The sequence below is a fragment of the Mixophyes fleayi genome, chromosome 6 (genome assembly GCF_038048845.1).
Source record: "Mixophyes fleayi isolate aMixFle1 chromosome 6, aMixFle1.hap1, whole genome shotgun sequence".
In the NCBI taxonomy this organism is placed as follows: Eukaryota; Metazoa; Chordata; class Amphibia; order Anura; family Limnodynastidae; genus Mixophyes; species Mixophyes fleayi.
This window is the reverse complement of record NC_134407.1, coordinates 2,708,359-2,720,505: the sequence shown is the minus strand read 5'-3', so window position 1 is coordinate 2,720,505 and position 12,147 is coordinate 2,708,359. Positions and strand designations below refer to the sequence as shown.

General features: G+C 39.8%; 1 protein-coding gene across 4 annotated transcripts in view; it reads right to left on the bottom strand.

Moving 5' to 3' along the window:
- Nucleotides 1-12,147, bottom strand: part of LOC142160711 (alpha-2-macroglobulin-like protein 1) — a 138,239-nt gene that overhangs the window by 9,844 nt on the left and 116,248 nt on the right. For all 4 annotated transcript variants that reach the window (XM_075215594.1, XM_075215592.1, XM_075215593.1 and 1 more), the window contains 10 exons: nucleotides 11,107-11,228; nucleotides 10,364-10,415; nucleotides 8,484-8,567; nucleotides 7,825-8,001; nucleotides 6,379-6,460; nucleotides 5,854-6,010; nucleotides 3,871-3,945; nucleotides 3,559-3,721; nucleotides 2,339-2,553; nucleotides 322-537 (listed from right to left, as the gene is read on the bottom strand). In XM_075215594.1, the coding sequence (XP_075071695.1) occupies nucleotides 322-537; nucleotides 2,339-2,553; nucleotides 3,559-3,721; nucleotides 3,871-3,945; nucleotides 5,854-6,010; nucleotides 6,379-6,460; nucleotides 7,825-8,001; nucleotides 8,484-8,567; nucleotides 10,364-10,415; nucleotides 11,107-11,228 (1,343 nt within the window). The remainder of the gene's footprint in view (nucleotides 1-321; nucleotides 538-2,338; nucleotides 2,554-3,558; nucleotides 3,722-3,870; nucleotides 3,946-5,853; nucleotides 6,011-6,378; nucleotides 6,461-7,824; nucleotides 8,002-8,483; nucleotides 8,568-10,363; nucleotides 10,416-11,106; nucleotides 11,229-12,147) is intronic.

Sequence of the window (12,147 nt, the reverse complement as noted above, 5' to 3'; positions counted from 1 at the left end):
TGACTTATCTATCACAGACTGTTTTACTCACCTAAGAAGCAATGATTGAAACACTCAGAATACACTGTTTCATCTACCATAGTTTATAGAAAATTACACACTTTGCTTTTGTTCACCTACCAGGAATGATTGACACACTCAGATCTCTATTCTCATCACCTATCAAGCAATGAGTGATACAACTGTTACTGATCTTCCTTCCTTAACCAGGGATGGCGGACAGTACAACAATGCACTGTTTGTCGTTTACCCAGGAATTAAAGACCCAACTCCAACCGTGCTCTTCCTCACCTAAGACAATCAAAGCCTCTCCCTCCATACCTGCATAAATACAGTTCCATTTCCTGTTGCAGTCACTGTATATTCTCCAGGGATATCTGTAAGCGTTGCCTTCTGCAGGAGTAGTCGGTTGTCGTTATCAACTTGGAACTGATGCTGAAACCCTTTCTCTGTGGTCACCTCCACGGTCATACCCCCTATGTTGGCAGAGGTTAAGGATGCAAATTTGGACATCGCTTGAATGGCCACAACCGTGTCCTGGGAACCACAGGGTAAAAAGTAAAAAGAGGTGGGATCTGATGGGTTGAGCTGTTTACTTAATATGAATAAATAAATAAATAAAATTAAAACAATATGTATACTGTACACATTAGGGTGGCAGAAGGTTTAGAGGTGGCACTGTTTCCTCTCGCTATATGTTTTCATTATTTACATATTATTATTATCCTAAATTCAAGCTAATTTATTTCCATTTACTCATTCATGTAAATAGGAGGAAGTGGGTGTTGGGACCACAGAGGGATTTGGCAGTGTGGAATGGGGGAGGGGGCACCAGTGGTACAGACAGAAGGGGCAATAATCTGAGCCTACCTGGCTTACTAAGCAATTTCTACAACATTATTATTAATATTATTATTATTATTAATTTTTATTTATAGGGCGCCACAAAGTATCCGTAGCGCCGTACAAGGACAAACAATGGCACAGTACAAGGTGAAACAGCACAGTACAAGTAACAGTAAGCACTATAACTCTGGGGGCTCAGGCACAGCATGAAAGAGAGGGAGGGAGGGGAAAAGTGAGTATAGGCAGGTAACTATGGCCCAAGAGGGTGGGCACGGATGACAGGTTGAGAGTCACTGAGGGGAGCGGAGAGAAGCGAGAGGAGACAGAGGGCAGAGGGACTGAGAGGAGGTGAGCTGAGTAGCTGGAGAGCGCAGTTAAAAGTGATGGAAACAGAAGGTAGGAGAGCCCTGCTCAAAGGAGCGAACAATCTAAAGGGAGGGGAAGACAGACAGACACATGGATGAGACGGAGAGATGGGAGAAACAGAGACGGAGTCGAGGAAGGGGGAGAAGGGAAGAAGGGATGAGAAAGAGAGGTAGCCGACCGGTGGGAGTTTAGGCATGAGACTGGAAGGCTTTAAGGAAAAGGTGGGTTTTTAATGTTCGTTTAAAAGAGGACAGATTAGGGGAAGTTCTGATGGAGCGGGGGAGCTTGTTCCAATGGAGGGGAGCGGCGCGGGAGAAGTCTTGGATACGTGCGTGAGAGGAGGTAATCAGAGGGGAAGAGAGGCGACGATCGTTGGACGATCGCAGTGAGCGGGAGGGAGTGTGAATAGAGATAAGGTTAGAGATGTAGGGAGCAGTGGAGTTGGCGAGGGCCTTGTAAGTCAGAGTGAGGAGCTTGAAGAGGATTCTGTAGGGGAAGGGGAGCCGGGGAAGGGCTCGGTAGAGTGGGGAAACATTGAAATGAACCTATAACTTGTGACTATACACACACAGATGGAGTAGACTTCAGTTCACATATTATTGTGAGGTTGGGTGGGAGAAACCACGGTGCAGCCATCAAATCTTCACTTGTAGATGTCAACCTGGAATAAGTGAACTAAATGTGTAATAAATCCCACTCAATCTGTGTCAGTCCTCACGTTTCCATACAATCTACTTATTGTATCTTCTCATTAATAATTGTGCAATAAAACAATACATCCCCATATTCTGTAACACTGTACATGCGGAGACACAGACGTAGTTGGGAGATTTACATAAACAGACCATGGTGAGGACTCCACGGGACCTTGGCAGGAGACTTCTTATCTTATTATTAGTTATTCTAGAGGGTTCAGGGTGTCAGTGCCGGGAATTACACAAATGAGTGGAAGTTCGGCAGAAGCATATCTGATTGACTGGCGAGGATATTAGGTGGAAGGGACGATACAGAGAAGGTTGCAGATGGGACATAATAAGTTTTTCCAGCCGTTTCCTCAGTGATTGTTCATGTATAATGAATGATTCCATGTAGGAATGTCTGACAATTATTGCTATGACTGACATACCTGAGTGGAACTGAAACCACCATTTGCATTTTGCTGTTTGCATAACCAGCGGCTACTGGCCATCATATCCCCAAGTTCCTTTTTGGAGGTCTGTTCTTTAGAGGACATGCTGAGGAGGACGTACCCAGTCATCTCCACATCCACTGACAGGGGCTTAGACCAGTAGGAATCATCAGTGTCAGGTTTGGCTTCTTGAGTCCAGTACATGAGCCCATCTGCAGAGGAAATGGTTCAAAACCACCTTCTGTATTATTAATTATATACAATGATGTCACCCTTATATGTCAAAACTAATTCAATGTGTTTAATTCATATTTCCCCATTCTTTCTGGTTCTTCCTATGGTCCTTAATTGTTCACAACTTACAACCTCCACAAAGAAAGTTTCCAGCCATGGATAAAACTTCAGGATATTTGGAATCGCATTAGAATAAGCCCCGGTCCTTTGCTAGTCAATGTGAGTGGTATCAGTATCACCTTCACAAGAGATGACGTAAGGTTGGGTGCGCTGTTACTGTATATTCCAAATAACTTGACCGAGATATTCTTGATCTTTATTACAAAACACTTTGAGTATAAGGGGTCCTGTGTCTATTAATCCACCTGGGCTAGAGGCTTGCTGTGTGTCAAAATATATCCTGAAGGTACATAAAAAAACTTATTAAAAGTGTTTATAATTCAAACTGCAAACACTACTGCGTTCAAAGTTTGCTGTTTGCGTTTGTAGTTCACAATTAAAACAATTAAAATGTATTAATGTAACCTTGAAAGTGTTTGGCCTGGTTTTACACTTCTGTGAACCAACTTGAACATGGTCAAACTGTCCCGAACATCGAAGGCATTGTTCAACTTTCTCGAATTTAGCTTGGAAGTTTTAATCAAAATTATGAGAAATTCTGGAATTTGAATTCTTCTACAGAGTGTAGCAATTATGAACCAATACAATCTAAAGTACTCTAATGTAGCTCACGCTACTGTCATTCTGAAATTTGATCACAAAAAGCCTCATCAAGCCACCAGTTATAGAGCCAATGATCACCCCACAATTGTACCACTAGCCCCATGTAGTCTTCTCCAGCCATCACATCATTTAACACCTCACAGTAATATTGTCCCTCGTTCTCGGTGATTGTCCACAAGTGACATCTCACATGTTAATGGAGATACTTTATTGCTTGTAGACAGCGTTAGACTCTACCTGTCTCCTGACCTCTTCCATACCTGTTTTGGTTGCTTGTTCTTCCAGCTTTTTCATGACAGCATCTCGGAGCTCAGTACGCTTGGCCAGTGTGAACGCATAAGATAGAAGTGCCAATTTGTAGGGACTGGCTTTATCCAGGGATTGATTCTTAATGCATTGCAGTGCATTTTGTACAACAGGATCCTGTATATCACAAACATATGTTCTATAGCCAAAAGAACGAGGCTACTTTCTGCATTTAATGCATGTAAAACACGATATAATTTAAAGAGATAAATATAGAACTTATTTTATTCTAGTACAGACAATAAGATCTATGATTACACACTTACACTGGGATCTATAAAACACTCCAGTAAGGCAGCTGTGACATAAGCTGTGAGAGAGATCTCGTCATCCACCCCACCCTGTGAGGAAGCAATGGAAACATATGATGTCATAAAGGTGACAATTAATTAATGTAACAAAATGCAACAGATAATTAAAGAACCAGCTACAGTATATAGGGTTTAATGTATCAAATACTTTTAATTAAAAGGACATAAAGGGGTCTATTGATGAAAGGGTGTAGAGCTCTATTGCTGTCGAGAATAGGTGCTTGGCTCTTCCGTCAGGTTACAGTCAGTGATAGCACCGCTCTGCATGAGGAGCCTATTTCACAAGGATTGCTGCTGTAGGTGCTTGTATATAATCATAAGAAGAAAAGTAATTAAAAAAGACTTTATTATTTTAATAAAGCATTTTTTTTTTCAATTGTCAGTAGTGTTCCAGTTATATTGCTCATATGAGCCGACTAGCCAGAGACAAGTCCCATTATTTTGAAAAATACTTCCAAGTAGTATCTGTGATTACATTGGTGCAGGTTATAGTCAGTGAACAGGGGAAGTGATGTGTCAGTATATAAACCAGGCTATGAGTAGGTGAGATCCGTCATTGTGAGCAGGACATGCTAGGATGGCCAGAGGCTTCAGTAGTGGCAGTATCCAAGGGTCTCCACTCCTGACCTTCCTGGTCCTTATATGAGAAGGACAACTGGAAGTAATGTGGAACTTTAACTCTTCCTCACCCAATCTTTACTAAACTAAGTAACAGATCAATAAACCTCTTAAATTTATGGGTTACATAGCAACCTAAACACAACAGCACTATGAGGTTTAACCCATCTGTGAGTCTAATGGACTCTCCTGTGATGGGCAGGACAGTTTTAATCTAACGTAGATGCTCACAGTAAACTAAAGTATAATAAAATCAGAAAAAAACTCATCACATACATTAGTAAGGAATATATCTATATATAGGAACATCAACTAATTATCTATCTATAGTATGTATTGCAATCTCCATTTTGAAAAAGCTCTGAAGTGCATGAGGATTTTGGACATCTGTCACTGTGGTATGTTACCTCTTTACATTAGATTTAATTTAGGAGCACTATCTTGTCTCAGTGGCAACTGTAAAACTGTGGACATGATAGGTGGAGAGGAAACACTAAGGCCATAGCAGCAGCTAAAGCTCCTCCTAGTCAGTATTGGACTCCTGAGCATGCTCTCTGCAGTACTTCAGGCCATTTCTTATTAAGTAGATTTGGTGATTATTAAGCTGTTGGGAGGAGGTGGGGGAGAAACACCAGGAGCAATCATAGAGGCATTAAACTTTGTTATGGACTGCTTGTTTTCAATATGTGCTAGTGGGACTACTTGTCTGTCGCATGCTGAAAGCAGTAAAAATGTAACATCAAGGTTGCATCAAGTTCCATACCGTCTCCCCTTTCATACCCCCACCTTCATCAACAATGTCAACTGTTTTCTGTCCAAACTACAGCTTGGCTGAGTCTCTTTTGTGTTGTAAATGCATTATGAGAGTGAGGGGACATCAGGGCTGTCCTTAAAACACATGTAGCTGCACAATGGGAAGATGAGATATGGGTCCCATTAAATGTGTAGGACAAGACCCAATCTCCATCATCTTAAAGGTGCTTTAATATCATCAAGTCCTTTCGTGATGACAACAAGGCTTCACTTCCAGAAAGCAGAGACTTCTTTGTAAATGCACCAACTCCACCATCTCTCTCCCTTAATAAATTAGATGCCCAAGATCCCATTAACCCCTCCAATCACCCCACAAATGACACTTATCCTCTAGAATCTAACTGCTTCTGTCCTATAGATTGTAAGCTTGCAAGCGGCGTCTTCTTACCTACTTATCTGCCTGTTAAAACTACTCGATTTCTAATTAAAAATAAAGTGCTGCTGAGTATGCTGGTGGTATATACAGAATGGTAAATAAAACAGATGAGAGTTGGGTGCAGTACTTACCTTCATTGCATTGTGTAGAACCCGGCCCTTTGTCTTGAAGCATCCATTCGGCTTCTGTTGTTGCTTCAACCAATCCAAGCCTTGATTTATATGGTTCTCATCAATAAACATAAAATCTTTGCCCTGACAGAAGCTCTTAAGGACGAAGGCGGTGAGCCTGGAAATATATAACATATAACGGAGATACAGGGAGCAGCAGGAATAACAGAGGAGAGGGGATCGGGGATACAGATTTGAAGAAGAGTAAAGGTGGTCAGTGTTCTACCATTATAACGTGGGATCTATGTACAGTACTTCTTTACCTGCAGAACATTGTCCTGTTGTATCTGCCTTTTTCATATACACAGTGATCTATTTTACTAGCTATCTCATACTATGAAACCTGAAATCTTCAAAAAACATTGTTTACTTTAACCCTTCCTCCTGAATTTCTATGCTACGAAAATAACTCTGTTCCTGCAGATAATAAATTTCTGGAGCTCCTTTCCCATCAGTTCTCTGCTGCTTGATAACAGCCACGCTCACCATGTGCTGCCCTCCGGATCGCTTTTGCCAAATGCGCTGTAACACCCGTCTGGGTGCTTGTACGTCAACTGTCGCTGGAGTCCTGGAAAGACAAAGGTCATTGGCCAAAAATCCATTAATCACAGAAGCGGATGGTGAAAAACTGTCCTCTGAAACCATTAACAAGTCACTCAGAGAACGGTAATACAACCCAAGTTCGATATAATGGCAGTAGTGGGCTCGAGAGAAAGATCTGTGGGTCCTAATAATTCGTACAATTGTTGGAGTTAAACTCATGTCATATACAGACTAAACTTCACCTAATATCATAGCTACATAAGGGTTAGGACTACACCTATTACACTATGTTAAGGTTTTTTTTTTATTTTACTTATATGGTCTGAGAATAACTTTAGTAAAGCAACTGAATTAATAGGGGAAACCTCCCTGTTTCAAACAAGGCGTCTCTACGTTTCCTAGGGGCAGGGATAGAAGTTCTTTGAGGACCTCACCTATCTAGGTTCCACTAATAATGGTCAAGCCATAGAAATCCCGGCCTCAGTGAAGAGGCCGAGTCATGTAGTTTGTAGAAAGTTGGGTGGAAGTAAGGTGTGTATATTGGCAGCGCTGGGTGGATGACTCCTACTGAGTTAATGACATGCTCATAGATAACTTGCTGTAGAATCTGTATAATACAGCTCATCACAATGGGTGTCAGCTAAGAGCTGGAAAGGATGCAGAAATACAAATCAACAAACAAAGGCAAAGTCCCCTCACTTTCATGAGTCACATAACACATAAATGTCATGTCTGTACGTAGGACGTCGTCACCAAGCAGCATATTTATTATTTCCTTACAGTTTTCATGACTTTCTGGATAAAGAGCCTCCAGATAAGATGCTCTGCACCGTTATATGTACAACGGCACATGATTGGGGTAATTTTTGGAAATGATTGCAGTCATTTTGACAATTTATCTACATACAATTTCGCCTTCATAACGTATTTTTTGCCCATTTTGAGGACATTTGATATTGATATTATGTAATTTCATGGTCCGTCAGTCCTGATGATGATAAATGGTTACTTTTACACAAGATTTCCAAACTCTAGATAGTGAGACCTGTATAGAAATGTGTCCTGTAAAAAGAATATTTTACAATCAAGAGCAACATTTCAGAGGTTTTAAGTACATATTAGTTAATAAGTAGTTAAACATATAGGGCCTGATTTACTAAGGACACAAAATGAACGTATTGTGCATTTTTTTCCTACAATCGGATCTGAAGTAACGTCTCTTATTGAATACAGGTCTAGGTACACTCTGCTTATTCGGCACTTGCCATGTTGAGTAGACACAATACACCAAGTAACAGAGGTAGTTTACATTTTCCATTGAATAAACAGATAATTAATTTGAATATATATATATATATAATAAAAACCGGCCTAATAATTTGTACTCACCACTCTCCAAGAACCCTTTCCCTTTCTTTAAGATATCAGGACTCAGTTGATCTGAGGTCTTCAGGAACTGGAGGACGTAGACATTTGGGGCAAAGCGGACCATGTTCTGCTCACCACAGCCAGAGGACATGGCTAGAAGATGATCCAAGTTATTCATGGCAGGTCCCATGATGTCCCCTGATTTAGGAATGAGATATCAGAGAAGGAAAGAAAAGAGAGAGGGGTAACTTTCTTTCATTTACCTCTTACATATTGTATATATGTTATTTGACCACACTTAGCTCACTTCTACTAAACATATTACGGGGAACTCAGATTAGAGAGAATACTTGAACATCTCTTATTTGTAATTTAAGGGTCTGGTGAGGTATACAAACACTGGTGTTAGTATGTGTGTGGTTTATTTAGACAGGGTACAAGCTAAACTGTACCCATCACCTACACTCAGTGGTGTCACTGGATCCTAATGGAGTGATAGGCAGCATTCTCTGAATATTGGTTCAGCCAACAAGTTGACTACCTTCACCGTGTGTTGTTTTACGGTACCCTTAACTGAATAGTTGTGTTTCATGAAGCACAAGGCTTAATGCTAATTAAGGAATGTTCTAATTGAAAACACAGCAAAATAATGTTTGGATGGACCATCGTTCCTAACTCACCAGAAATACTGAGAAATGCTTTCTCCGATCCCGGGACATGTGATGATGGGAGCTCTAACTTCACCTTCTCTGATACCGAATTACCTGGAAATGCCGACACTGTTAGACTTGTGTTTCCGAGAAGAGCGTTTTCACTGATTAAAGAACAGTTTCATATGTTTAAAAATATTGAGGATCATTCAGATAAAGCAAGAATGTAATAATGCAGCATAAATGTTTTTTGAAGATGCCAAAACACCTGTTTGTGCCACTGCACTGTGTTAATTTCAGGCCCAAGCTGGTAACGTCTTTAGGTGTGCAATATTTTGCAATATATAGATTGAGAGAATTTGGGTAGATTGAGGGTATTTCTTGCTAAGTGTGGATTAGGCTTTTAGGTGACACTAAAGTGTATAAAAAAATGTTTTGCATGATGGTATAATTTGATTTTGGAATGGTTTTCCACATGGCTGTTTGTTAAATGATATGATATTTTCTTCTATTGATTATATTTTATTATTTTTTTGTTTTTTAATGTACCTGTGAATTGGTATATGTCAGCTGTGTACTAATTAATGCACTGTTAATTAGGGTTCTGTTATAAATCTCAGAAAACTGGAGCTTTTAATATGCATCTGAAGAAGTTCAAACAGTGCAGCGAAATGCGTCAGTTTCATATTTGCTGGAGGATCCTCTAAATTTGGATTTTAATCTGTGTTCATAGTTCTTTATGTGGAAGTTTTGCAAGACATGAACATATAAATAGGGAGATTACGATTTAGTAGACAAAGTGGGTAAGTATTTTTTATTCAAGACCTTCATTGTTAGCTCTTCGGTCTCTTATTCCTAATTATTTGGTCTCTTATCGTTTTCTTTTTATATAGCTTTCAGCTATGGTGCCCTAATCATTATACATGCGTCACTTCTGCTATACTCCAGTGGTGTGATTATGTGATTATATTGTACTTTTTAATGTAATTTTAATTACTTTAGTTTTTATTACTCATGATAGTACTAAATTATATTGCTGTTGTCCACTGATGCATTTTACCTTTTTGAAATCGAATCAGCCATAAGAAAGTACGGAAGTAGTGCATGAATAAGTGAAGAAAGAGATGACATGCAACATATGATTATACTATGCCACTTCTGGTTCCCAGATGGAAACACATACCTAGACCTGCTAGGATCTGTTGGTCAAGGGACTTGGCATGTCGTTAGCAATTAACACCAGCAATCTAAAGTCAAAGCTGGAAGGACTCTGGTCACAGTTATATTACCCGTAATTAGCTATAAAGAATGGGGACCAGTATGGGGCAGGGATGAGGACAGAGTCAGTTCTCTATCACTAAAATTAGAAGACCATATAGGGTTTGTGTAAATGTAAAATTCTGATTAAGTCCTGCCCAGAGGGAGGATATCTGTGAAGATTATGACAATGTATAGTCCTTATGGGTAGATGTACATAGGAAAAAAGTCACTAATAAAGTACTAACCTGGTTTATTAGTCACCTTGTATAAACCATTGTGCTGAAATTCAATTTGTTTTACTAATTTAAAGGACTGCAAATAATATATTGAGCCTCCTCACTTGGAATTTTAACTATCCAGATATGAATCAGGAGAAGAAAACTGGTAGTTTTGGAGAAAGAAGACATTGTCTATCTATTGTAAAAGACAACAACATTTCACAGGTGGTAGAAGAACCAACTGGAGCGGGAGAGATCGGCTGGATATGAAGTTGAAGGAAATTCCAGGGCTGGATACATAGACAACACAAAACCCATGACTTATTCACATTACATTATATATCTAACAACAAGTTTCCATACTAAGATCAGTACATACATTAGTTAATTAACTATGTCTAGAGGATCTAGAAAATATTACTTTCCTGTTACCTTCACAAAGCAGCATGGAGTTGTGAGTCTGTTCCACCAAGGTCCCCTCAGGCTACAATATAAACAAAACTCTGTTTAATCCTGTGCTCCCCCCTAGTGGGTGAAAATAGGTGAGGAGGGCGTCAAGTCTCTCCTTAGAAGACCAATGTCCATCCGTTGTAAGGGCACACAGACATTGAGGCCACAGATATGTCCTTTTGTTTATTTAACTATTTATTTTTGAATAGCAATCTGAAAAAGGCAAATTTGGTAAAACGTTAATTTTAATAGCATTAACCTCCTAATCCAGTGGATGTACAGGGACTACAAAATGGAATTGTCCTGATAGATTTTGTCTATTAGGGGGAAGAAGTTAGCTTGGAACAAATGGGTGTAATAGAGATAAAGAATTCTCCTGAACACAATCATGTCACCTTTCTCTGGTTTTAGGATAAAAATAAGTTTGGATTCGGTAGATTCTGGATGAATATTATTTCCAGTAAGAATACTGAGCCAGCCTGTGCATTAGTGAAGTAAAGTCTAATAGTAAATCACTGGATAGTTGTCTGGACCAGGAGCTACAGGCTTCCTTCATATACATCAGACAAAGGGAACATGAAATGTTCTGCTTGCCCGTAATATTCTGCAGTTAGTAACTGAGCCTTAGTGACCATACGAGTTCAGTCAACGTAACTGCAAACAGTTTCAGAGTGAGATCAGCCATAATAAGTGAAGATAGATCTAACAGCTTTGTCAGTACTGACCTCCACCAGTAACGACTGGATCATAACATCTCTTTTGCCTTTTTGGGGAACTATCGTCTCCTTCCCCCCACACAGGTCCTGACTCGACACAGCCTCAGCGATGACGGAAATGTTCATTTTTCCTGAAATATGTATATATACAACTCATAGTGGAATATCAATATCCATATTATACAATCATGTATACATCATATATCATCCCATATGAATGTGCTTCTGCTATAAATGATCCAAGATTTATCCCCATGGATAAATTCCATGTGTGTTTAACCAATAACCTCCGAGGTGATGTAAATATCTGTCCGGTAACTACTTTTTTTTAAACACAATTAGTTTATTTTCCTCTCCAATTCAAAGCCCTAACAAAGCAGTCCTACTTCACATGTTTCATCTCCTCTTTGTAGACTAATCGTAAATGCCTCTTGATTAACAACAACTCACTCTTTCACCAAACTCTTCAGACTCTTATCACCAATGTAACTGCCCAAGATCAGGGAATATCAGCCTACCAACATCTCTTTATTGGGTCTTGTAACTGAAGTCTCCTACATTACTCCTTCTTCTCATCCCGCTACCTTCCTCCTGGACAACATTCCTCCTACTTCTCATCCCGCTACCTTCCTCCTGGACTACATTCCTCCTACTTCTCATCCCGCTACCTTCCTCCTGGACAACATTCCTCCTACTTCTCATCCCGCTACCTTCCTCCTGGACTACATTCCTCCTACTTCTCATCCCGCTACCTTCCTCCTGGACAACATTCCAGAAATATGCAGAATTGTGAGAGATTTCCACTCATTTTCTTTTGCTTTTCCCCAATTGATAACATGTGACTTATTCATGGTTTTGTTGCCCTGTGCCTGAAATGGTATTTAAACCTCTATGCAGTACTCAGTACAGAGTGCAGCAGCTATATTGTAACAAAGTAAAAACAAACTAACAGTGGCTGCCTGGAAGTTATATTGTACTGAATGAAGGGAAGGGATGTGAGCACTCAGACTATCATACGTGTCAGCTGAAATGTCCAACTCATATAATACA